The following is a 27,270-nucleotide window of genomic DNA, read 5'->3' as shown; positions in this document are numbered from 1 at the left end:
TGTGGACACTTCTATATTTTTGCATGTCTCAACCGGCCTTCATTTCTAATCATTGGCCACGGTATCAAATGCCACAAGTTACGCTCACGCAGAACCGTTTGACACCGATTGATCTTGATTTCAGTCCTTTGCAGCTAGTTGATGATGCGCATGCAGTAGTAGAATTTCATTATGATCTCATCTTTCCCTCTCAAGCGAAGTATGTGCCCGCAAACATTTTAAAAGTTCTTCTTTCTGATCGTATATAGGAATAGCTCCATCATATTACCGACGAACAGCATGCACTTAGACCCTTCGCTGCATTCCCTTATCCTCCTTCTTTCCTCCGACCGCTCTGATCCATCTCCCGCCTTATTTGTACTCCACGAGAACACCCTATACCGACGTAATATGTGGCCAGATGGCACAGACCTTTTGATCGTGGTTCCCCAACACCTGCGTTCCACCATCCTTGAACAGTTCCATGATGCTCCCACGGCTGGCCACGTGGGTGTCTCGCACATACGACAGCCTGCGCCGATGTTTTTACTGGCGGGGGCTCTACCGCTCCGTCCAGCAGTATACTGCCGCGTGTGAACTGTATCAGCTTCGGAAGAAGCCCATAATTTTGTCTTCAGGTCATTTGCAGCCGATCTCCATACCGAATGACCCGTTTTCTCGTGTAGGCGTTGACCTTCTTGGCCTGTTCCCAGTTTCTGCCTCGGGGAATAAATGGATCGCCGTCGCCACCGATTACGCCACGCGATACCCGAGCCCTCCCATCCAGATGCGCCACAGACGTCGCTAACTTCTCCATCATGGTGCTCCTCGTGAAATACTAACTGACCGTGGCCGGTGCTTCCTGTCGCGAGTGGTTGACGAAATTCTCCGTTTGGGCTCCAGCCGCTACAAATTCACCACCGTCTATCACCCCCAGACCAAGGGCCTCACGGAATGTCTAAATCGTACCCTCACAGACATGCTGGCCATGTATGTGTCTGACAACCACTGAGATGGGGACGTTCATCCACCCTTTGTGACATTCGCCTACAGTTCATCTGTCCATTCTACCGCTGGATACCCTCCATTTTATTAATTATTTGGCCGACACCCGTTACTCCCCTTCGACACCCCACTACTCGCGACAGACGCCATCAATACTTATGCCACTGATGCCGTTGCCCGCGCTCATGATGCCCGCCGGATAGCTTTTGGCAGGCTCTCTGCATACCAAGACTCCCAAAAGTTCCTGTGCGGGCCTCTGTGAAAAACGTTTACCCCGTTTTACAGGCCCTTACCGTGTATTGCGCCCCGTGACCGACGTCATATACGAAGTGGAATCTGTGTGTCCGAAGTCCTCTTCCACAGCGCCAACCTTCGTGCATGTGTTCCGTCTGAAGCCCTGTTATACACGTTCTATTTCGCTAACGTAGAACGCACCGGGACTGTGCTTTTCCCGAAGGCGGAGGGGGGGGGGGGAGGAGTGTTAGCGGTATTCGCTGGTCGTGCTGAGGATGATGAAGTGCGGCAGACTCCCAGACGAAGACGATGTTGTGGGTGGTGAGATCGGTGCTGTCATTAATATTAGTTGTGTGGACAACTATCGGACTATGGATCTTCCCCGTAACAATATTGTTGTTTCAACAGATACCTCCGTCAGCTGCACAAATGCGGCAGTAGGCATCTTTTCACGCGATTTAATCTGCATCATCAGCCGGACTATACCCACTGCAGAGCGAAGGCCTCTCCCATATTCCTCCAATTAACCCGGTCCTGTGCTAGCTGCATCTAATGGACCCCTTCGAACGTATACCTCATCCGCTCACCTAAATTTCTGCTGCCCACTGCTACGCTATCCTTCCCTTGGAATCCAGTTTGTTACCCTTAGCGACCATTGGTTATGCTCTCTGCGCATTACATGCCCTGCCCATACCCATTTCTTGATTTCCACTAAAATGTCAGTAACGAGCTATTTTTCTTACCCACTCTGCAAGCTTCTTCACACTTAACCTCACACCTACCATTTTTCGTCCCATAGCCCTCTGCGTTCTCCTCAACTTAAGCAGGACCTTTTTCATTAACCTCCATGTTTTAGCCCTATAGGCGAGTACCGGTAGGATGCAACTCGTCTATGCTTTCTTCTTGAGTGTTACCGATAAGCTCTTAGTCATAATGTTTGAGTACCCTTCAAATGTGCTCAATCCCAATCTTATTCTCCTAGCTATTTCCATTTCATGGTCCGGATCTGCGGTCACTAGCTATACTAAGTTAACATATTTGCCAACCACTTTTAGTTAATCTGTTGTAAACTGCTGTTTCTCCCCGAAGCTGTCGAATATTATTTTAGTCTTCTACATATTGATTTGCAAGCGTATACCTTTCCGATTTTTCTGTCTAGGTCATCAATCATTCTTTGCAGTTCATCCTCTGAGTTACTTAGCAAGGCTAAGTCATCAGCGACTCGAGATTACAAAAGTATACTCAATCAATCCTGATCTCTAACTGCTCCCATTACAAGTCTCTGTATACTTCCTCTAAGCAAGCTGTGAATAGTACTGGGGAGATCGTGTCTCCTTGCATAACACATTCTTTTATAGGAATTTTGTTACTATCTTTATGCAGAAGTATGGTTGCTGTGTAGCAGCGGTAGATACCTTCCAATACTTTCACACAGGGCTTGTCTACACCCTGGTTTCGCAATGCCTGCATGACTGCCGAGGTTTCTAGCGAGTGAAATGCGTTTTCGTAATCAATGAATGCTATGTATAATTTAAGTAGAAGTTGAAGCAGCTAAAAAACAAGGAAGACAACCGACGAGAAGACTGGTGCTGAGTAATGAAATTTTATTGAAAACTGCAGGGCTTTAAATACCAACCGGGGCATCGCATAATTAAGAATATAATGAATCTGTACAAGAATGCTTATTGCACCGAAACCACAGATAAACCAATTGCACAGAAGGCATAAATAAGCATACATGCGGAAAATCATGGGACGTGCAGCTACTCAAAGCAAAAAAAATAAATAAAAAAGAATAGAAAAGACCCAGATAATTCATGGAAAACAACAGCACAAAAGTAAAAAAAAATCAAAAGTTAAGACAGGGGGAAAAACAAACATAACAAAGGAACAGAACCCCACAAAACGCATCAATGGCACAGGAACTCATTAAGTGTAGCAGAAGCAGAGTCAACCAAGTAAAGCATAGCAAAAGTAGAGTCAAACGTCTAAGAGAAAAACATCGAAATAACACGTACACAAGGAGAACCCCCGCTACAATAGAAAATGTAAAAAACGTAGCATATGCAGTGTCACTGAAGTAAAAAAAAATCTGTCAGGGAAGAGAAACCTAAAAACACACAGGTGGGGCTAGCCAATGCTATCGTCCAGAAACCTAATTTCTTTGTTGGATAAGGCAATCGATGGCTTGATTACGTATCACCTCCCCTGGATATAAGCCAGACCTCGATAACCTCCCACTGGTGTTGGTCCCTCGCTCTGGCGGACTCCCTAAACAAAGTCTGACGAAGTCACAGTCCGATTCGCAGTTATTCGCACACAAGAACTTCTTCCATTTCTTGCAGTGGTCCGCAGATGTCCGCCCGCGTGACCGTTCACACACCGTCTATGGTCCACCAAACGTTCATTTACGCATCTACCAGTCTGTCCTATGTAAGAACTAGCACTTAGAAGCGGAATTTCGTACACAACTCCCGTAGTACATTTCATGGATTGCATCGCATGTTCGATTCCGCAGTCTTTACGCACTTTTTTCTTGGTCATAATTATAGATAGCTTGCACGGCACAGAAAACACAACATTGATCTTGTATCTGCTGATATTTTTTTGAGATTGTGCGAGAGCTTATGGTAGTATGAGATGACGTGGACAGGACTCCTATCTTGCTGCCTAACACGCTGCTTACTTACGCCTTCTGTGATAAACGTTTGGGTGGGTTAAACATTCTTGTGCCCATCCATTATCTACTTCGCCAGGTGATGCCCTGTCTGTATTTAAACCTCTGCCGTTTTCAATGAAGTTTCAGTCGTTAGTCAGCGCCAGTCCTGTCGTTTGTGTCTTCCTCTTCTGTCCCTGTTCTTTTTTCTTTTTGCGCTGCTTCTGCTTATACTTAAGTTGAACCACCGACCAGCCCATACCAAGAGTGAGAGCTATAAATAAGGGGTGGCTATATTATGACTATTTTCTACCACCTTGTTGAGGGTATGGATATGATCGATAGTAATGTTTCCAAAAACCTGCTGGATCTTTTGCTTGATTAAGTGTAAGGTTGCCATGATTCTGTTAGCGATTAATTTAGTAAACGCCTTATACGTAAAACACAGTAAGATTATTGGTCTGTAATTGAAGTCCTTACCATCCCCTTTATTGTGAATTAAGACAATGTTAGCGTTCTTACACGATTCCTGTACCGTCAATGACACCAGGCATTGCATATACAGAGTGGTCAGTTTACTTAGCACGGTATACCCCGTGCTTCAACAAATCTACAGTTACCTGATTCTCCCCATCTGCTTTCCCCCATTTTTATACTTTCTAAAGCTTTCTTAACCTCGTCCTTCGCCATGGTTTTTCACTACTGCCAATCTCATTGTTGCCCTGGCTACTTCGGCTACTTCAGCTACTTATAGATCGGTATATTGCTCCTCGGTTGCTTTGACTATCTTGTACATATTCGTGATGACACTGCCCGCCTTGTCCCTTAGCGCATACATGTGAATTTTTCCTATGCCCAATATCCCTGTTTAACGCTTTAAGGCTACCCTCGTTCTTTAGAGCATGCCCAATTTTTCTTATGGTATACTTCCTTATGTCGGTCACTTTGCTTAAGATAAACACCATTCCCATTTCGAGTTATTGATCAATTCGCTCACTCCCTACCATCTGTTCGGCTGACCTTCCTGGTTAGCTCAGTTGGTAGAATGACTGCCTCGGAAAGGCGGTGATCCCGGGTTCGATCCCTGGACCGAGAAGAATTTTTCTTTATTTACGAAGTTTCTGAGAAATCTGTATAGCTTTGCTTTGCAGCTGTAAGGCTGCGCATCGGTGGATTAATGCGGAAGCATTACTTCGCTATGTTCATAGATTTCTGTCCGCAGAACGCGCCCGCAAAATCGTGTTCGCAGCAATTGGGAGTAGTAATTGAAACGTGGTAGAGGTTAATTAGTGGTGTCAATAAATAGAGGGTGACGTAATGTTGTGTCCGAAAAAATAATTAGGCCAAAAAGTTAATTAGGTAATTAATTAGAATAACTTGTTCAGAGATAGATCTTTGAGATAGATATCGACGCATCTCACGCGACAAGGAAAATGATAAACCCTCGTCTCGCGACAACGAGCATGAACAAATAATACAGAGCCCATCCCCGCGCTATAATCACAGTAATAAGGCCGCATACCGGTGGCTGTCGAAAGGAACAAATAAACATTTAAATAGTTCCCGGCATTATAGTCTGCGGAATTTTGGGCTCCTGGAAAGGTTGCGTTAGAAACTCTTAAATTTCTTCTAGATCTTTATTTTCCGCAGAAATATTATACTTGTTATTTTACCTTTTCTGTCGTTTTTTATTGCTGTATTTTTCTAAATTCCTCTTGGCGCTGTTATTTTTATCTTAATCACCTGTAGGAATTTCGTTGTATATGTCACTGCACCTTGGCCATTCCCTCCATGTGAGTACGTGCCACGTTTCAAGGAGCGAAGAAGAGGAAGATCAGCACCCGCCGCTGCCGTTCTTTCGCCGTCGTCGCAAGCAGCCGAAAGCGGGGGTTCCACCAACGCATTATACCAGTGCAGCTAGAAAACATGCAGCTGGCGGTGAATTGCTGCAACAACCTTGGTCTGGATGTGTACAGCCGGTACACGAACGCCAAGCCGCTGGAGAACATGTTCTTCTCCCCGTTCGCCCTGGCCGCCGGACTCTCCATGACACTGGCCGGCGCCCGGGATGCCACCGCCGAGGAAATCATGCGACTCATGCACATCGAGCGGGGTTTGTTCGAGACGCAGCGGGAAATGGTCGACCTTATACGTTACCTGAGGAGCGAGACCGGCGACGTGAGTTAAGTTTTGACTGCTTTACGCGGAGACTTAGATGGCCCTGCCTTCAGGCAGGTCCGCAGCTGATCATGTGCGCATGCGCACGCAGCACCTTTCATCATTACGGAACACAGCGCACATTAAGAGAGAACATGGGGAAGAAGGGCTGGACGAACACGACCGAATTCATACTGTCGCGTCTTGACGTGCGTTGTGTTCCTTGAAGACCCAACAGATAGCCCTGGTTTGTGCACGTTGTTTCACTCTCAGATGCGCGGGCACAGATTGAATCTCACAAAAGCAGATCGAAGTTGCCGATCACGAATCGCGCTATGCTAAACATACCAATTGGGTCTCGCAATTATGCGCCTTCCGCGGAAAGGAGCCGTTAAAGGTGATTTATTTTTTTGTACTCAATTTTTTTTTGCCACCCATCACGTCGAGCTGTCGGTCGCATCGATGTAGCCGGGGCGCAGTCTTTCATGTTTCATGAGTCATAAGGACCGATTATATTCAAAACGAGAAGGGTATGGAATAAATTTCACGTTCGCCCTGTCCGGTTCGACTAACGCATACACCCCTTAGAAGAGCAGAAAGTTTGACAAGTTGGATGATATTCATGGCTGAAAAAAGCGCGAACGGGAAACAAGGACGGAGGGAGAACGACAAGGACAGGTGCTAGCTCGCAACAAAGGGTTATTCTAGAAAGACATGTAAATAAATAGAAACGCAATTGAACAAAACAAAACTGAAAAACGCACAACAAAGATACAAAAAACCCCCAACGATCAATAAAACACACAAGGCAACAATTTTTATCTGACACCCACGTGAAGAACCAAAAGTACAGTCATGGACAATATTTTGCGAGACGCCGGAGCCCCGTTTCAAAGCTGCCTCTGGGCCACTAGGCGGCGTGGTGCGCGCGTCGAAGTTGCGCGGGCCGATGACTAGGCGCATGCCCGTCCTATATGCGTCCGCTGGCCTTTCTCCTCGCTCGTTTTGTTTGAAGCGCTGCTTATTCCGCACTTGGGCGCGGCTGGCGCTGTTTACTGCTCGCGCCGCTCGAGCTATGCGGCCGTCGTGCTCGGCGTGCAGCCAGTCGAAAGCGATAACAGCGCTCGTGCACGGGGCCCGCCACCTTTATACCGAATCATTTAGATCTGTTTCTTTTTTTCTTTCAATAATAACATAACTTCTGGCATGCGATAAAGGTCTCGTTTCTGCAAACTGCCCACTGCGATGAAAACATCTCGATAAAGACACTCGGTCCTTATGCTTCAACTGCGAGCGTTAGCGTGCATCGCAACTCATTCATAGTTATTGTGCCGACCAAAAGCGTAAAAGAGAGAAATAATCCTTAAGCAACAAGTTTATTGTCATAAAACAAAAAATAAAAATAAAACAATGCAGACATCACTGGCAAACGAAAAATTCCTAATACTTGGTGAAACCGCCATCAGCAGCGATGACGCTTGCCAACCGGCGTGGCATCGATTCGTAAAGGGAACGAACCACATCTGTGTCCGCACGAAGCCTTTCCCATTCACCTCTGATCGCTTCCCAGAGTGTCTGCGTTGGCATTCCCAATGTGAGACCTCATCAGGTGTGCTTTCAATAGGCCCCACACATTTTCAATGGGACTCATGTCGGCTCCCTTTGGAGGCCATGGCAGCTGCCGCACGCCACGAGCGTCGAGAATAGCGCTCACTTTTCGAGACGTGTGTACAGGACTCCTATCTTGTTGAAAAAAGGTAGAATCCATCTGGGAATGGTCCGTCAAGGACATATGGCGTTAACACACTCTCAATGATGTCGACGTAGGCGTCCGAGGTGAAGGATCCATCGACTCTCACCAGAGGCCCCAGTCCATTTCTTGACATGGCGCCCCATACAGCCACGGAACAGCGACCACTGGAGAACACATTTTGCACGTATGGCGGGTCGTATCTATATAGGAGAAGAAAATCAGTACAAAGTTATAATTTGGGTCTTATGCATCAGGTTGAGCGCGAGTGAAAACTAACTTTTCCGTGTAAAAAGGTTTGATTAGCAACTGTGAATCGTTTCTAAATAGTTAGTACTTGAACCACGCTACTAAATGACAAGAGTTGTTTCGGAAGAGCAATTACTTTAGAGTAAATTGCGGCATCGGCACTAAGAAGCGTTTGCTAATGGACTCTCTTCGGAAGGGCGCTTCTATCAACATCGTGCACCTCCGAGATATTGCATGCTGAGGAGGAGTATTCGGCATTGTTTACGACGTATATTTCATTTGGGAACACGAAGACAGCAGTTTGCCGCTATATCCTACTTTATTCGTATTCTTCATATAAAATATTCAGGATTTACTTAGACGCAAAAAAAAAAAGGGTATCCATACCTGCAATTCACTGGCCTCCAAACTCGGCACTTCTGGTCCCAGCGGGTGGAAAAAGAAGACTCGTCCGAGAATATAACTTCGGACCAGTCGTCCACAGTCCACCCTTTCAGAGAGTTGGCGAACTCGAGCCGTTCCTTGCGCTGTTTAGTTGTCAGATGCGGCTTCTGGGCAGCCATGCACGATCGGAGACCAATTTCTTTGAGCCGCCGCCTGATAGTTTTAGCAGATATATTCAGTGCAAGTTCCTTGCGGATTTCTTCTGCAGTCATGAAGGGGTCGGCCACCGATGCCGCTATGATCAGGAGGTCATCTTCTTCTGTTGAAGCTCTCGGTCGACCTGGGCGCTTGGAATCTGCCAGGCTGCCTCCATTGCGGAAAACGCGAATGGTTTGGGCTACTGCAGATTTGGAACGACCGGTACGGCGAGCAATTTCTCGCTGGGGAACACCTTCCACGAAGAGACATGCAATCAGTCTCCTGTCGTCGATCGGCACTCTTGGAGGCATTTTGCAACTGGCAGGATTTGCGATGAAATTATATAGGTTTTCCTGGATATCGCTAACCAATCATAAATCAAGTAACGTCGATGGCTGAGCAGAAAATATAGGCGTTATGTGGGAAGAGTGCTTGCGCTATCTCGCCTTTCTACGATCAGACGATGCAAGCATGTGCTCGTCAGCCTTATCACGTCGGGGACGTAAGGCCGTAAAATGTACTGTCATTTAATGTGATGTAATACCGTAATTTTCGAACTATAGTTGTTTAAAAGTCACTCCGACGTGATAAGGCTGACGAGCACATGCTTGCATCGTCTGATCGTAGAAAGGCGAGATAGCGCAAGCACTCTTCCCACATAACGCCTATATTTTCTGCTCAGCCATCGACGTTACTTGATTTATGATTGGTTAGCGATATCCAGGAAAACCTATATAATTTCATCGCAAATCCTGCCAGTTGCAAAATGCCTCCAAGAGTGCCGATCGACGACAGGAGACTGATTGCATGTCTCTTCGTGGAAGGTGTTCCCCAGCGAGAAATTGCTCGCCGTACCGGTCGTTCCAAATCTGCAGTAGCCCGAACCATTCGCGTTTTCCGCAATGGAGGCAGCCTGGCAGATTCCAAGCGCCCAGGTCGACCGAGAGCTTCAACAGAAGAAGATGACCTCCTGATCATAGCGGCATCGGAAGCCGACCCCTTCATGACTGCAGAAGAAATCCGCAAGGAACTTGCACTGAATATATCTGCTAAAACTATCAGGCGGCGGCTCAAAGAAATTGGTCTCCGATCGTGCATGGCTGCCCAGAAGCCGCATCTGACAACTAAACAGCGCAAGGAACGGCTCGAGTTCGCCAAATCTCTGAAAGGGTGGACTGTGGACGACTGGTCCGAAGTTATATTCTCGGACGAGTCTTCTTTTTCCACCCGCTGGGACCAGAAGTGCCGAGTTTGGAGGCCAGTGAATTGCAGGTATGGATACCCTTTTTTTTGCGTCTAAGTAAATCCTGAATATTTTATATGAAGAATACGAATAAAGTAGGATATAGCGGCAAACTGCTGTCTTCGTGTTCCCAAATGAAATATACGTCGTAAACAATGCCGAATACTCCTCCTCAGCATGCAATATCTCGGAGGTGCACGATGTTGATAGAAGCGCCCTTCCGAAGAGAGTCCATTAGCAAACGCTTCTTAGTGCCGATGCCGCAATTTACTCTAAAGTAATTGCTCTTCCGAAACAACTCTTGTCATTTAGTAGCGTGGTTCAAGTACTAACTATTTAGAAACGATTCACAGTTGCTAATCAAACCTTTTTACACGGAAAAGTTAGTTTTCACTCGCGCTCAACCTGATGCATAAGACCCAAATTATAACTTTGTACTGATTTTCTTCTCCTATATAGATACGACCCGCCATACGTGCAAAATGTGTTCTCCAGTGGTCGCTGTTCCGTGGCTGTATGGGGCGCCATGTCAAGAAATGGACTGGGGCCTCTGGTGAGAGTCGATGGATCCTTCACCTCGGACGCCTACGTCGACATCATTGAGAGTGTGTTAACGCCATATGTCCTTGACGGACCATTCCCAGATGGATTCTACCTTTTTCAACAAGATAGGAGTCCTGTACACACGTCTCGAAAAGTGAGCGCTATTCTCGACGCTCGTGGCGTGCGGCAGCTGCCATGGCCTCCAAAGGGAGCCGACATGAGTCCCATTGAAAATGTGTGGGGCCTATTGAAAGCACACCTGATGAGGTCTCACATTGGGAATGCCAACGCAGACACTCTGGGAAGCGATCAGAGGTGAATGGGAAAGGCTTCGTGCGGACACAGATGTGGTTCGTTCCCTTTACGAATCGATGCCACGCCGGTTGGCAAGCGTCATCGCTGCTGATGGCGGTTTCACCAAGTATTAGGAATTTTTCGTTTGCCAGTGATGTCTGCATTGTTTTATTTTTATTTTTTGTTTTATGACAATAAACTTGTTGCTTAAGGATTATTTCTCTCTTTTACGCTTTTGGTCGGCACAATAACTATGAATGAGTTGCGATGCACGCTAACGCTCGCAGTTGAAGCATAAGGACCGAGTGTCTTTATCGAGATGTTTTCATCGCAGTGGGCAGTTTGCAGAAACGAGACCTTTATCGCATGCCAGAAGTTATGTTATTATTGAAAGAAAAAAAGAAACAGATCTGAATGATTCGGTATAAAGGTGGCGGGCCCCGTGCACGAGCGCTGTTATCGCTTTCGACTGGCTGCACGCCGAGCACGACGGCCGCATAGCTCGAGCGGCGCGAGCAGTAAACAGCGCCAGCCGCGCCCAAGTGCGGAATAAGCAGCGCTTCAAACAAAACGAGCGAGGAGAAAGGCCAGCGGACGCATATAGGACGGGCATGCGCCTAGTCATCGGCCCGCGCAACCTCGACGCGCGCACCACGCCGCCTAGTGGCCCAGAGGCAGCTTTGAAACGGGGCTCCGGCGTCTCGCAAAATATTGTCCATGACTGTACATCATAATATAATTCAATCCCAAGTGATGCGGTTAAATATTTGAATTCCCGATTAGTCAAACAAACGGATGTTTGACTGATGCAATTTTCACTGTTGAAACGCATGTGAAATGCTTTCATGATCTCTTAAACAGATTGTTCACAGTTTTTAAAAGAATTGTGGTTCTCTCAAACAACGGTGTACACTATTGTTTTTTCCCAGTCGTTAGTTTTACACTTTCGGCAATGTTTTGGAAGGTTGGCAAGGGCTCGAGGCTCCACTTAGTAAGGCTTTGTGTTCTCTTATATTTTGTTGATGCACCGTCCGGTCTTACCTATGTATAAGGCACCACAACATACGGAGCTTTGTGCTTCAGGTGCACAGGCATTTTCATTTTGCTGCATTTTTCTCCTGCGTGCGCACTTCAGAACAGATTGCACCCTATTTCCGGGGGATGGAGAAGACGACCAGGACGTTGTAGCGCCCTGCAACGTTTTTATACCTGGGGGAAATTGGGTGGAATTTGTTGTGAAGCGCACAGGCTGGTGAAAAATATAGAAAAAAAGAAACCTGTACACCATGAAGCACAAAACTCCGTATGTTCCATGTGACATCGGGGTTATGTATAGGCTGCCGCTGTCCAGTGGTGCCTTATACATATATAGGTTTTACCGGACGGTGTAACAAGGAAAGCCCAAAGCATTATTAGGTGGGGCCTCCCTTAACAACCGGCCCCCAGGCCGACTTGGCGGGCGTCAGAGTGCACATCAGTGTGCCAATCTTCATGAAAGCGGTTTTAAGTACCGGGCGCTGAGTCAGCAGATCTTTGAGCGCTTGAAAGGCTCGTTGCTGCCGTTCACCCCATATAAAGTTGTCGCCCTTATTCAACAAATTTGTGAGGGGAGATGCTGTGGCGGCAAAATTGGCGACAAATTTCCGTAAATAGGAAGCCATGCCAAGGAGCGCCTGCAGCTGCTTTACACTGCGGGTGTGCGGTAGTTCGTGATGGCCACTATTCGCTCTGGGAGCGTGTGAATACCGTCCGCAGATATTTTGTAACCGAGGTAGATCTCCGACAAGCCAAACTTATATTTCTCGCGGTTCAGCCGGAAGCGAGCTTGGTATAACCTGGTAAGAGCATTATCTAGATTCCGGAGTAAAAGGCCTCACTGCTGCCAATGTCAATGTGCTAGACGTGAAATGCGCCCCGGAACGTCGTCAGTTCGTCGGGAAAGTGCGAGCCGACACCAACCGGCGTATGCAGCGAAGCTGTGCACGGCACTGTGCTTCCGGTGGAAGCGGAGGCAGCAGCGGCAAGCAATGCGGTGCAGCTTCTTCCATTTCCGTCAACACTGTGGATACCTCACGACGGCAGTTCCAGATAAGGGAGAGCCATCGGATACCGCGCAAGGAGAGCAAGCGAACAGCAAGTAACTGGCATCAGAGAAACTTTCAGGAGCGTGTCAAGGTGCAACTACCCAAAGAGTCCCGCCCGCTGAGCAACGTTTCGCTCACTGAACCAGATAATGTCCAAAGGTTATCGGTGCGAATATCACCATGACTGCGCAGAACAGCCCTAAAAAAAAAAACGCCATGTGCAACAGATGCGGCGGCAGCGAGGTGGTGGTGCTATATTTAGGGACCGCAGTCATGGCCGAATGTGATGTATTGAGGCGACAACGAAGAAGAGTGCAGGCGCGGAGCAGGAGAAGACGACGAATACAGAATAAAGCAGGGCGTTCTAAAGAACGGCCGTGTTTCTGATTTTTCTCCTTTACACTCTCTCCACTGGCAAAGATTGAGACGTTGCAAAAGCGACCGAACTTGGGAGCGATCCGCCGGGTCTGTAATGCTTCAAACGTCCAGCAATGATGCACTACGTCACATGAACTGGCGACGTTTTCTTTTGTAACGAAGAAATTGTAGACATCCTCAGCAATTCCTTTCAGAAAGTGGCCAACTTTATCTTCTTCCGTCATGACACTGTTAACAGTGCTGCACAGCTTTACACTTCTATGTACATGATGTACGTATCATCTGGCCGCTGGGCTCGTTGGGCGAGGATTTGTTCGGCCTTTTTCTTTCCCGACAAGAAATCCCCGAAGCACCTCACTTCCTCCATGAAACTGTCCCAAATGGTAAGCCAATATTCGTGCTTCTCGAACCACGAGAGTGCGGTGCCTCCGAGAAAGAAAACCACATTCGCCAGCTGCATGGTAGTGTCCCAGCGGTTATACCTGCTCACTCGTTGGTAATGTGTGAGCCACTCTTCAACATCTTCATCAGACGTTCTGGAAACGTACGCGGCTGGCGTTGATGCGGCCAGTACAGTTCAACACAGTCCCGAGGATGTCATTGGCTCGTCCCGGACGTCCCGGCAGGCTGGTCGTTTTCTTTTGGGCGTACTCATACTGGGCAACGATGGCGGCAGTCCGGCGAGGCGCCGGTTCTTTCAGATGGCTGACGGGTTCAGGGTCGAAACAGAGTAGTTCCATCTATGTTACGAAGTAGCGATTGACAAAATTAATTTATTCACAGGGTATGGGGACGTCGCGGAACGGTCAGCAAACGGTGAGATATTGAGCCCGCCTGTCTCCACTCCTTAACCTCTTCATCTGCATCGCACTGCTTCTGAGCGCAATATATCACTATGTACAAGCACACAAAATATATGAAATTACTTTCTCTTGTTTCAATTAAGCTATACATCTCCACTATTATAAATAAGAGATATGTTTCATGATTTTTCAATATTTTCGTGTGTTTTGCTTCTTGTTTATTTCCAACCGTCAATATGTTCGGAATGTTACATCCCTAATTGCGGGACGTAGTCCATACCGTAAGTTAGACATTTCAGTAACGGATGGATAAAGCCTTGCACTCTAGCCCACCGCAGCATTCGTTGTGGTACATGCCCATTGCCACCCCTAATGATGCCTCTGTATTCGGCATCAATAATGCTGCGGTCCCGCAGGACAGTATAAATAGACTTCTCACTGCAATATAATCAGTGGCAAGTGCGGGAAAAAGTGTCGACGAAATCACTGCATATGGCCGATAATTACCTCAGCCGCGCGTGAATCACAATCAGCCTCTTTCTACCTTATTCCTACTGATTATTAGAAGTTTGAACTCCTAATCGCCGAATCGCCGTGGGCACCACGACGACGCATGCAGGCTGAACTTCGGCTTGCGACGGGCGCCTTCGTACGTCAGGGGTTCCGGCCCACGGACGAGTACTGGGCCACAGTGAGGCGCGTGTACGGCGGCACGGTACACGAAGTGGATTTCGTTGAGGATTCGGAGATGGTGCGACGTCAGATCAATAGCTGGGTACGCGAGCACACCGACCACCTGGTCAAGGAGATCCTCACTCCCGGATCGGTGACGTCGGCTACGCGCCTGTGCATCGTGAATGGCGTCCAGTTCCGCGCAATGTGGACGGACCCCTTCTACGAGACCGAGCTGCGACGACACGAGTTCCACGCCAGCAACGACGATGAGGAAGGCAGCGAGGTGGAGGTCGAGATGGTGGCCCGCATCGACGAGTACGGGTACATTGTCGACCGGAACCTCTGCTTCACTGCCGTCGAGGTCAGGCACAAGGTAGGACACAAACTTCGACTGCATTATTGCTGAAGTAGAACGAAATACCAGTGCGATTTCTAACAGTACAAGGAAAAGACAAAGATGAAAAGAACAGCGAAAAGAGCACAACACCTTGTTTCTTTCCCCTTTTCCAAATCTAGTCAACGACCAGTTGCGGCTCCAGAGCCCAACGGGAAGGCACCAGAAAAGAGTTATACGTACGTCAAAGAGCGCAATGACAAATAGCAGGAAAACAAGCAACATCAGTTGCTGTGTCCTTCTATATTTTCGATTCATATTCATACGCTGTTTGTGTCATTAATTTTATTTTAATTTGCGGCCGTAGCAGCGTAGCCCTCTTTTCTGGAGAAGCCGCTGACACGCTCTTTTTGACTGCGCGTGCTTGTGGAGGCCCCCTTCCCCCCTTCCCCTCCCTTACCGCTGTATGCATCCTCGGGCGCACAAAGGAAAAAAAATCCAGAGGTGCATTTTAGTCTGCGTAGTTGCAATAATGTGATAGAATTTTTTTTTACTATCATGGCTATCACTACCAATTTCGTTATTTCGAGAAAGAACGTGTACCGCTAGGGATGGCGCCTTTTAACTAATGAAGGAGTGGCGCAGAGGAACTTCTAAAAGACGACGACGCTCATTGCAGAGCGCGAAAGTGTTTTGCATGATCGGAGCTTGATGAAGGCGACGATGTTTACTGCGCAGCGCGAGAACCTGTAGTTTTACATGAGGCTTGAGCGGCTGCTGCGGCGATATTATAGTGCTTGCGTGACTGGGCCAATGAAGCTGATATGCTCGGATGGTGGTTCGATTTCTGGCGGTAATATGAGTGTTTAAAGCGTCAGTTTGAAGTATATTTTCTGGTCCCACGAACACGGGCCAACAAATGGGTTCGCGTAAAAACTATCCCCAACCTGCGATCCTCCGTCCACCACGCACCCTCCAGCCTTTCACCCTCCACAAGACCACCAACCGCCAGAAGCCGACGCACAGCTGAACAAAACGGAGACGGCCAAATAAAACTCGATGCCATAGTTAGAGGCGCCATAACGACAGAATCTAAAATGTAAAGCAGAAAGAACAAGTAGATAAGTTACAGAGGTTTGCTCGTTACGTCTTGTGAACGCCCGTCAATTGTTAACTCGATAGCGTTAGGTGCCCAATTTTACAGTAATTGCAGTGCTAGCTTTGATGTTATGAGCGAAATATTATGTATACATGCCTCCGACATGTGGCATACTTGGCAGGTGGCATAGCCGGGTGGTGCATCATTGGTCGGCATGTAATGTAACGTCACAGTAAAACGTGACATACAGAGTTGGCCGTAGTTGCGAACTCTGGCAGCTCCTTTGAGATGGGAATCGAATCCTCCTGGACTCGTTGATACCGATTGAGATACGCTACTCCTAGGCCCCACGAACAAGGCTTGAATAAAGCAGGGCTTAATATCTACATCGGCTGACTATTCACCTAAGAGCGTAACTTACGATCAAATGCTAAGGGGCTTCTATGAGATAACAGAGGCCCAGATTGAGAAGTTACTTTTTAAGCGAGTGGCGAAGTGCAAGGAAGCGACGAAATCCTTAATTGATCAACATACCCAAAGGGAGATCTTGAGTATCCCCCGATTTGTCGTCCTTGCAGTCTCTAGTCATTGTCACCTCCTCGGCTTACTGCCCTTACTTTTCATTTGCTGTTCGATTCTTGAGCAATTGCTTAATAGCATCAGTAGGCAATCGACTCCACGCACACGGTCATCATCAGCCTGATTATACCCACTGCAGAACGAAGGCCTCTCCCATATTTCTCCACTTAACCCGGTTCTGTGCTAGCTGCATCCACTTGACCCCTGCGAACTTCTTAATCTCATCCGCCCACCTAACTTTCTGCCGCCCCCTGCTACGCTTTCCTTCCCTTGGAGTCCAGTTTGTTACCCTCAGCGACCATCGGTTATCCTCTCTTCGCACTACATGTCCTGCCCATGTCCATTTCTTCTTCTTAATTTCTACTAGAATGTCGGTAACTTGAGTTATTTATCTGACCCACTCTGCACGCTTTCTATCTCTTAATGTTACCCCTACCATTGTTCGTTCCATAGCCCTCTGGGTTGTCCTCAACTTAAGTAGAACTCTCTTGGTTAGCCTCCATGTTTCAGCCCCATAGGTGAGTACAGGCAAGATGCAACTGTTGTGTACTTTCCTCTTGAGCGATACCGGTAAGCTGCTAGTCATAATCTGCGAGTGCTTGCCAAATGCGCTCCATCCCAATCGTATTCTTCTTGTTATTTCCTTTTCGTGGTCCGGATCTGCGGTTACTACCTGTCCTAAGTAGACATATTCGCCTACTACTTCCAGTATTTCGCTACCTAATGTAAACTGCTGTTCCTTCCCGAGGCTGTTGAACATTACCTTGGTCTTGTGCATATTGATTTTCAAGCCTACCTTTCTACTTTTCCTGTCTAGGTCATCAATCATTATTTGCAGTTCATCCCCCGAGTTGCTTAGCAAGGCAATGCCATCAGCAAATCGCAGATTACTGAGGTGTTCTCCATCTACCCTTATCCCTAACTGCTCCCATTCCAAGTCTCTGAATACTTCCTCTAAACAAGCTGTGAATAGTACTGGGGAGATTGTGTCTACTTGCCTAACACCTTTCTTTATGGGAATTTTGTTACTTTCTTCATGCAGAACTATGGTTGCTGTGCAGCCACTATATATATATCCCAGCACTTTCACGTACGGCTTGTCTACCCCCTGATTTCGCAATGCCTGCATCACCGTCGAGGTTTCAACTGAGTCGAATGCTTTTTCGTAATCAATGAATGCTATGTATAAGGGCTGGTTATATTCCGAGCATTTTTCTATCACCTGATTGATGGTATGGATATGATCGATAGTAGAGTACCGTTTCCGAAACCCTGCTTGATCCTTTGCTTGATTGCAGTCTAAGGTTGTCCCGATTCTATTAGCGATTACCTTAGTAAATACCTTATACGTAACAGACAGTAAGCTGATTGGTCTGTAATGTTTAAGGTCCTTAGAGTCCCCTTTCTTGTGAATGAGGGTAATGTTTGCATTCTTCCATGGTTCCGGTACCGTCGATGACACCAGGCACTGCGTATACAGGGTGGCCAGTTTTTCTAGCACGATATCCCCCCCGTCCTTCAGCAAATCTGTAGTTATCTGATCATCTCCAGCTGATTTCCCCCTTTTCATAGTTTCTAGTGCTTTCTTGACCTCGTCCTTCGTCACTGGTGGAACGTCTGACTGTTTTTCCCTACCGCCAATCTCATTACGGTCCTGACTACTTTGGCTACTGTAGAGATCTGTATAGAACTCCTCGGCTACTTTGACTATCTTTTCCATATTAGTGATGACGTTGCCCGCCTTGTCCCTTATCGCATACATCTGGTATTTGCTTATGCCCAATTTCTTCTTTACCTCTTTAAGGCTTCCCCCGTTCTTTACAGCATGCTCAATTTTCTCCATGTTATACTTCCTTATATCGGCCACCTTGCGCTTATTGATTAGCTTTGATATCTCGGCCAATTCGATCTGGTCTGTTGGATTGGAAGCTTTCATACTCTGGCGTTTCTTAATCAAATCTTTCGTCTCCTTAGACAGCTTGCCGGTATCCTCTCTAACTATCCTACCGCCTACTTCTACCGCGCACTCAGTAATGATATCTCTGAAATTATTGTTCCTTGCCTCTAGGGTAATGTCGCCATCCTCAGTTAGAGCTGAAAACCTATTCTGTAGCGAGATCCTGAACTCTTCTGCCCTCCCCCTCACCGCTAATTCGTTGATGGGTTTCTTTCTTACTAATCTGTTGCGTTCCTTCTTCAGATTTAGGCTAATTCGGGACCTCACCATCCTGTGGTCACTGCATCGCACTTTCCCGATTACCTCTTCATATTGCATAATGGCGTGGGTTGAACACATAATGAAGTCGATTTCATTTTTAATCTCTCCGTTAGGACTTTTCCATGTCCATTTCCGGTTCTTCCGTTTGCTGAAGAAGGTATTCATGATTCGTAAGTTATTGCGCTCTGCAAACTCAACTAGTAACTCCCCCCTGCTATTCCTAGAACCAATGCCATAGTCACCTACTGCCTTGTCTCCTGCCTGTTTTTTCCCTACCTTGGCATTGAAATCGCCCATTAGTACAGTATACTGCGTCTTTACTTTTCGCATTGCCGATTCTACATCTTCATAGAAGCTTTCAACTACCTGGTCATCAGAACTACATGTAGGTGCATAGGCCTGTACAACCTTCAGTTTATACCGCTTATTAAGCCTAATTACGATGCCTGCAGCCCTCTCATTAATACTATAGAATTCATCTATATTACCCGCTATATACTTATTGACAAGGAAACCTACTCCTAGTTGTCACCTCTCTGGTAAGCCTCGATAACACAGTACATGCCCATCCTTTAGTACAGTATATGCCTCATTCGGCCTCCTAACCTCACTAAGCCCTATGACATCCCAATTAATGCCCTCTAGTTCCTCTAACAGCACTGCTAAGCTAGCTTCACTAGCTAGGGTTCTAGCATTAAACGTTGCCAGGGTCAGTTTCCAATGGCGGCCTGTCCAGCGGAGCCAGGCTTTCTTAGCACCCCTGCTGCGTCACAGGTCTGACCGCCGCCGTGGTCAGTTGTTCCGCAGCCGCTGGTGACGGAGGGCCGGGGTTTTATGGAGCTTATCACAGGAGGTTGCGGCCAATTACTGCACCAGGGTGGCCAACTCCTGTTCTGGTGAGGGAGTGCGTTGCCGGAGGTGTTCACCGGCATCAGGTCGCACCTCAAACCTGTTTATGACACGCGGATTTTTTTTTTTTTTTCATCCGGTGGAGAATTGCGCGGCACCGGGATTTGAACCCCGGTCCTCTTGCATGCGAGGCGGATGTTCTACCGCTACGCCACCGCTGTTATACCGCGCACACGGTATAACAGCGTAAAGACCAGATCATGCGAAGGGTATTGGACGATCTACGGCTCCCTGATTACCCCTATCGCGTTCCTGGCGCCGGACCGAGATCGGTAATTGCAAACCGGATAGTGTGTGTCCATGACAATCGACGGTCTAATGGTTCTCAGAGAGAGCCGGGATATCTAAACGGAACAGCCATTGCTTGCACTTTCCTCGCTGTCCTAAATTTATCCAGGTTTCCACTACATGAGTGAAACGTGTTAGCGACAGTGACTGCTGGCGTATAGTGCATGACGCATATGCGTATTTACGCAGGGCGACAAGACATCGCTGGTGATCGTGATGCCTCATCAGCGGCACGACTTCCATGTGCTGGAGGACCGGCAGCACCTAAAGTCACTGCTGGACCTTCCGAAGCGCATGACCCGCACTCCGGACGTGGAGCTGTGCCTGCCGAGGCTCAAGCTGGACATGGGCATGCGCCTAGAGTCCATACTCTACTACATGGGCCTCACCGACCTCTTCAGCGAGGTGCGCCTAGTCACGTAGTTCATGTCCTCAAAATCGTGCCATCATAAGCTTTCTAGGCGTTATCCTAGGAATATGGGCACGTGTTCTTATGTTAGCTGGCTGTCTGGTGCGCGGTAGCCACACAGAACAGACAAATGTTAGGCAGACACGCGATTTAAAGATAACGAGGTACTCTATAGAGGGAGAAAATTTTGTGTTGAGGAACTCAGTAAGCTATCTGCGTCGCCCCATTGCTCAAAAATGAAAAGAACTTCGAGAAAGCAAACCTGCAAAAATTGTGAGGGTGTAATAATGTTTTTCGTATACATGTGATCCACGACGTGATCGACAGCGCTTCAGTATAGACAAGGGCGCGTGAGCTAGTTTGGGCAGAGGGATATAAAGGGATTTAGTGTTTACATGGCAGTTTCCACGAGAGAATACACGAGTGTTCCAAGGGTACCAAGGCAGATGCACTGAGTTTGATCTTATTTGTTTATAACAAATGACGCCGAATATGAACACATACGAGCGCTTTCTTATTTACCCATATTATGAATATGTGGAAGACTGGCCATCCGGTGAAAATAAATTAAGAACTACAGCATAAAAAGAGCTAGACGTTGTTTACAAACCGATGTATGGCGAGCAGCATGTAAAAATTATGGAATGCTCAGACAAGCCTCTTCAACAAAGCTATGTTTAGCAGTTTGTGCTTTGACCCTGCAGGCATAGTAAAATGGCGTTTCGATGCGATAGCACAGGTTCTGACACAGAATAACATAGCATAGAGCGCTCCGAGTACAATACATGTAGAGTAGTAATCTAGGAATTCGTTAAACGAGAAATTTATCTGGAGAAAAAGCACAGAGGAACGCGCAATCGCCACCATGCACTCCGTAGAGGTTTTACATATCACCGTAGTTAAACAAAAACTTCCACGTGGACTACCGGGACTCTCACCCAGGTTTCTGAACCATCATAACACTGATCTGGGAATTGCCGTCCTATTGAGTGCCCTGTATCACACAAGAAACAATTTCACAGTTACACGGTAGATATTTTAAAGTGGAGTGCTCAAAGGCATGTCCAATTCAGTGGACGTATAAGACTACAGAGCAAGCAATATTTGGGCTTCGATCACTTAAGGAACGTCACATTAAAGCTACCGTTCGAAGGGAAAAACAAGCTGTGTCTTGTTACCGGTCAACCTCAGCTAGTGCTCTGCTCTCCACTGCAATATCTGACGTTAATCAGATTTAAAAATGCAGTCATATTAAACTATATAACGGTGACCAGAACTCTTCGCTTTGTAGCGACAGGGTTAGTGTTGGTGAAGGGACGCTGTAAACGGGCTTCTGATACTGTTCGAAAAAGCAAACAAAACAGTATGTGTGACACTTAAGCTATGCCTTTAGGGGTAGGACGAGATAGCATAGTCTACCAGCTCTCATATGAAGTCCCGCTTTAACTAAGCCGTGTGAATGTGCCTGCGTGGTTTAGAGGCAACATGAATGCGTTGATCCTGGTAGGCCGATTCTGATGTCACCCATTTATGTGAAAGGAGCCGCCCGAGTTGGCACCTCCTGACAAACGCATTGGCAGGCAACCCTAAGTCAAGTTAGTCCTCGGCCATGTCAGCTGCCAGCTACCGCCTGCCGGCGCCATGTTCGTAATTTTTCGCTCAACGCCAACGCTGATGGACGGCCGCCGACGCAAGATTTGCGATGAACGGCTGTGGTTTAGCTTGTGATTAAACCTGGAGTTACGCGAGAGCAATCTGCATGGCTATGCTTAGGTTCGGCCTGAAAGTAAAAATATGGCTTTTGTACACTGTAGCTTACCATATATGGTTTCAGCTTTATTTATGCCATAGGGGAATCACTTGACGTATGAGCACTTCTTGCCTCTTGTCATTAACCACTCTCATTCTGATGTAGAATACTTCTAGTGGTATGACATCGCCTCTACGTCGAACTAAGGATTATACCGTCATTAGAGCATTCGAACAACCCTTCTGCCCTAGCAACTAGCTGTTGTCGTTCGCCTCTACCAACTACCGAGTATCTGTCTTCTTCTTCTCCTCCTTTTTTTCTCCTTCTTCATTTTCTTCTTCTCTTACTTTACCTTTTCCTCTTCTTCTTTTTCGTCTTCTGTCTCCTTTTATTTGTTTCCTTCTTCTTTTCCATCTTTTTTTTATTCTTTTTTTTCTTCGGAGAGGCACGGCTAATTGGCGAGACTGTGGCCAATGTAGATCTTGCTACTAAGGAAAGACTAGAAGCGGCTTTCAAGCTGGGAGGAGGAGGAGTGATCAAATTTGCGAAGGTTACCTTTGTAAACCGAAATATAGTATGCGAAAGCAGGGAAAGCTACAGTTTCAGCTGTACGTGTGATGCCGTATGGGTGCCGCAGCGTCAAATGTCGGAGGTGTAACCATGGCCTTCCGGCTTAGCTGTGGTGCAAAGGCGCGCTTATCACAGAGGCCGCTGGTCTGGGGTGCCATTTGGGAGCTGCCGCTTAAAAGCTGTTTCGCTTAGGCTACTGAACCCAGATAACTAGCGGGAGCTCCTTGTGCGCTAGCTCTGTAGTTCATTCTCGGCTACATTCTCTCCGATTGTTGCTTTTTTCAAGGGTGAAACCATTACAAAATGTCATGGTCACTAACTGTACTCCTGCGGATAAAAGTAAACGGAGCACGCCATTTGCTTTTAAAAATTTTCATGCGCTGCATAATTAAAACAACCAGTCGTGGTATGTGAGAACCGGTAGTAAGTAGCCGCCAGTGCTCTTTCACTTGAACAATTACTGTTTTCTTATTTTCAGTGCAGAATAAAGGATTTTAATTTGAACGAAAAAGAGTGCTCCGTTTACTTATGTCCGCACCTGTACATAGGCTTCGTCACTATCTCTATTGGCTAACAAACTTGAAAGACCTATCGGGGAGACTCGTGCGTTCGCGCCGCGATAGAGGGCTCGAAGCCACGTGTTTCTGGCTTCATGAAACCGCTTAACAGATCCGAGCTACGGCACAAACATGATCTGGCAACGTTCTTTCTTGGTGGTGGTTAACGTTTGAGTGGTCTTGCAGTAAAACATTACTCTCCATTTTTCCTTAATCTATACTACTGATTGTGAAATACTAAGAGATACCAACTCAATAAGGGTGCATGCAGGCACATGGTTGAGATTGTTCCCGCAGTCTACATACATTGTGTCGAGCAAGCCACAGAACACACATTCGACGATGGCGTCCAAAGTTACTCTTGCCACTTTTCACTAGGGATGACACACACACACACACACACACACACACACACACACACACACACACACACACACACACACACACACACACACACACACACACACACACACACACACACACACACACACACACACACACACACACACACACACACACACACACACACACACACACACACACACACACACACACACACACACACACACACACACACACACACACACACACACACACACACACACACACACACACACACACACACACACACACACACACACACACACACACACACACACACACACACACACACACACACACACACACACACACACACACACACACACACACACACACACACACACACACACACACACACACACACACACATATAGTGAGCCTTCTGTGGACCTTCTTTCATTTGTACATACCATCATCATAGTCCCGCGGCGCCGGCTCCGGCGCGTGCCTGGGTTCGTGATCGGATTAAAACGCTAAACAAGGCTTCGCTGTCCTTGCTGTCACGACCTCGCCGTCTCGACCTAGCCTTCTTTTACAAGTGGTGGAGGTGAAATTTGATCCCCTTGCTGCCTTGAGCCCTGCCTCTCGCTAGAGCTACGTTCTGGTCGCCGTTTGGCAACTGCCACCATCGCTATGTCTACCGACAGTACCCACGAACAGGCTCCCTCTACCTCGGCTGCACCACCCTCTCCGACTGTGCCCACACGACAGCGCGACCCGCCGCTGTTCGCTGGTCGTCGCGATGAAGACGTCGATGACTGGCTTGACACCTATGAACGCTGCAGTGCCTACAACCGGTGGGACGATGCTCTGAAATTTCTCAACGTCTATTTCTACCTTATTGAGGTCGCCAGGAATTGGTTCATCAACCACGAGCCCCACACAACTAACTGGCCCACCTTCAAACAGCAATTCCGACAGTACTTCGCCGGCCCGGCAGTTCGGACTGAGATCGCGAAGACCAAGCTCGCTTCACGCCTTCAAGGTCCTGATGAATCATATGCGTCCTACATAGAGGCCATACTTGCACTCTGCCGGCGTATTAGTCCCACCATGGCGGAACCTGAACGAGTACACCACGTCCTGAAAGGAATCGATTCTATGGCGTATAACATCCTAGTTGCTCAGAATCCTTCAACTATTGGTTCCATTATTACGACCTGCGAACGCATCGACCAGCTGCAGTCCTACCGATTGCAGCCCGCCAACGCTACTGGCCCAACCTATGCTGATCTGGATCTTCGGGCACTTATTCGAGCCATCATCCGCGAGGAGCTCCAGCCCCTCCAGCCTGTCTGTCGACACGGGTGCGATCATTCTTCCGTAACTTCTAATGACGCCGGTCTCCGCAGCATCATCAAAGAAGAGCTGGCAACAGTCACCCAACCTATAGAATCTGACCCTCCGGCACCCCGCCCAGTACCGACTTACGCGCACGTCGCAGCACGCCCCCTCCTTTGGTTCCGCCGCCGCGACCGGAACCAACCTACAATCACGTCAATGCAATTGCGCCGACTCAATCTGCACCACCCTATTACGCACCTTGGCGCCCCTCTCGACCAATCTGCTATTACTGTGGCATTAGAGGACATATATCCCGCTTCTGTCGTCGTCGCCTCCAGAACGAGCGGCGTGGTTACGATACCTTCGAAAGTGACCTGCCTTCAAAGTCATATTACCAACGCCGGTTTATTCCAAGCCCACCTCGAAGATCATCCCCACCTCCAGAATCCTCGTCTGAGTCTCGTGGAACTTATGCATCCCGACGTCGGTCCCTATCCCCATACCGCCGCTCAGTTTCCCCTCTCCGACCCGCAACAACTCTCCCTGTCCGCCATCCGGAAAACTAAGCGTTGCAGTTTCCGGAGGTCAAACTGCAGTCTGCGAATTAACCAAAACTCCTCCAGATCGCCCATATAATGTGATTTCTGTTTTCGCTGAAAGATTACTGGTCGAAGCATTGATTGATACAGGGGCTGCAAGTTCTGTCATTCACGCTGATTTGTGCTACCGTTAGCGGGCCTGATGATGATGGATGATGGGCCTGAACTCCGTGGAGCCAATGACGTCCCTTTGCGCCCTTTAGCAAAGTGCACCGTACGAGTTGTTATTGACGGCGTCCGCCATCATGTGCAGTTTGCTGTGCTCTCAACATGTGCGCATCTGATGATTTTTGGATGGGATTTTTTGTCAACCGCTTCGGCGTTAATATCTTGTGGCGACCGTGTTATCCGTATGACAGACAGCGATTTTTCATCTGAAGTTTCTGAACGTCATCATCCCCTCGTTGCCGCCACTGATACTGTTTTGCCTCCTCAGTGCGAAAAACTGCTTACCGTTGTTTCTGACCACATCACTGACGGGTACGTACTCATCGCACCATCTTATCGTCATCTTGCACGCGGTATCGCCTTCCCGTCTAGTGTTGTGAGGTTCTGCAACGGCTCAGCGACAGTAGCGGCCACTAACACTCCACGTGAATCACCCGTGCTCCGAAAAGGAACTTATCTCTCCTGCATGGTGGATGTTCAACCTTTGTCCTTGATGATGCTCACCGCCCCTCTGCCTCAGCACCGTGTTTCGCCAGACGTCTCTCTTTCTGTTCTCACAAAGACTATTAATCCTAACCTCACGCCGAACCAACGCCAAGAACTGCTGACATTGCTTCGACAACACCAAGCCATTTTTGATGCTACTTCGCCACCACTGGGACGGAATAGTGTTGCGCACCATCGCATCATTACTGAAGGTAACTTTATCGTTCGCCGACGGCCTTATCGGGTTTCCCTCTCTGAACGAAAAGTAATTGAAGAAAATGTAAATGACATGCTCCACCGCAATATTATTCGTCCCTCGACAAGTCCGTGATCCTCCCCAGTAGTGTTAGTTAAAAAAAGGATGTCTCGGTACGCTTTTGTGTTGATCACCGCGCACTCAACAAAATTACCGCAAAGATGTATACCCAATGCCAAGAATTGATGACGCCCTTGACTCTCTCCAAGGCGCCGAATATTTCTCTACTTTGGACCTCCGCTCAGGTTATTGGCAAATACCTATGCACGAGGACGATAAAGAAAAAAACCGCTTTCGAAACTCCCGATGGCCTTTACGAATTTAATGTTATGCCTTTCGGACTTTGTAACGCACCAGCGACATTTGAAAGGATGATCGATACTGTGCTTCGTGGCCTAAAATGGAGAACTTGTTTGTTACTTGGATGACATTGTCATCTTTTCGTCAACTTTTAACGACCATCTCACGCGCCTGAATGAGGTCCTCACGTGTCTCGCTTCAGCAGGCCTTCAGCTCAACACTAAGAAGTGTCACTTTGCACAGAAGGAAATTAAAATATTGGGACATCTCCAACCGCTCCAACCACCCTGCACACTGATGCCAGTGGTCTCGGTCTTGGCGCTGTACTTCTGCAGCGCGATGCAACTTCGCGTGAGAAAGTGATTGCCTTTGCCAGTCGGACTATGACTCCAGCTCAGAAAAACTACACCATTACCGAGCAGGAGTGCCTTGCCGTCGTCTGGGCTGTCCA

General features: G+C 47.6%; 1 protein-coding gene across 1 annotated transcript in view; it reads left to right on the top strand.

Moving 5' to 3' along the window:
* Nucleotides 1-1,493: 1,493 nt before the first annotated feature.
* LOC146194793 (iris-like) overlaps nt 1,494-27,270 on the top strand; it is a 38,241-nt gene continuing 12,464 nt past the window's right edge. Inside the window, exons 1-4 of the mRNA XM_084596640.1 lie at nt 1,494-1,539; nt 5,691-6,052; nt 14,577-15,005; nt 20,249-20,464. Coding sequence (XP_084452766.1) covers nt 1,494-1,539; nt 5,691-6,052; nt 14,577-15,005; nt 20,249-20,464 — 1,053 coding nt within the window. The remainder of the gene's footprint in view (nt 1,540-5,690; nt 6,053-14,576; nt 15,006-20,248; nt 20,465-27,270) is intronic.

Source organism: Amblyomma maculatum, chromosome 3 (assembly GCF_055883805.1).
Source record: "Amblyomma maculatum isolate TAMU_Amacu chromosome 3, ASM5588380v1, whole genome shotgun sequence".
Classification (NCBI taxonomy): domain Eukaryota; kingdom Metazoa; phylum Arthropoda; class Arachnida; order Ixodida; family Ixodidae; genus Amblyomma; species Amblyomma maculatum.
The sequence above is the reverse complement of the archived record's forward strand: the minus strand, read 5'-3'. Positions and strand labels throughout refer to the sequence as shown.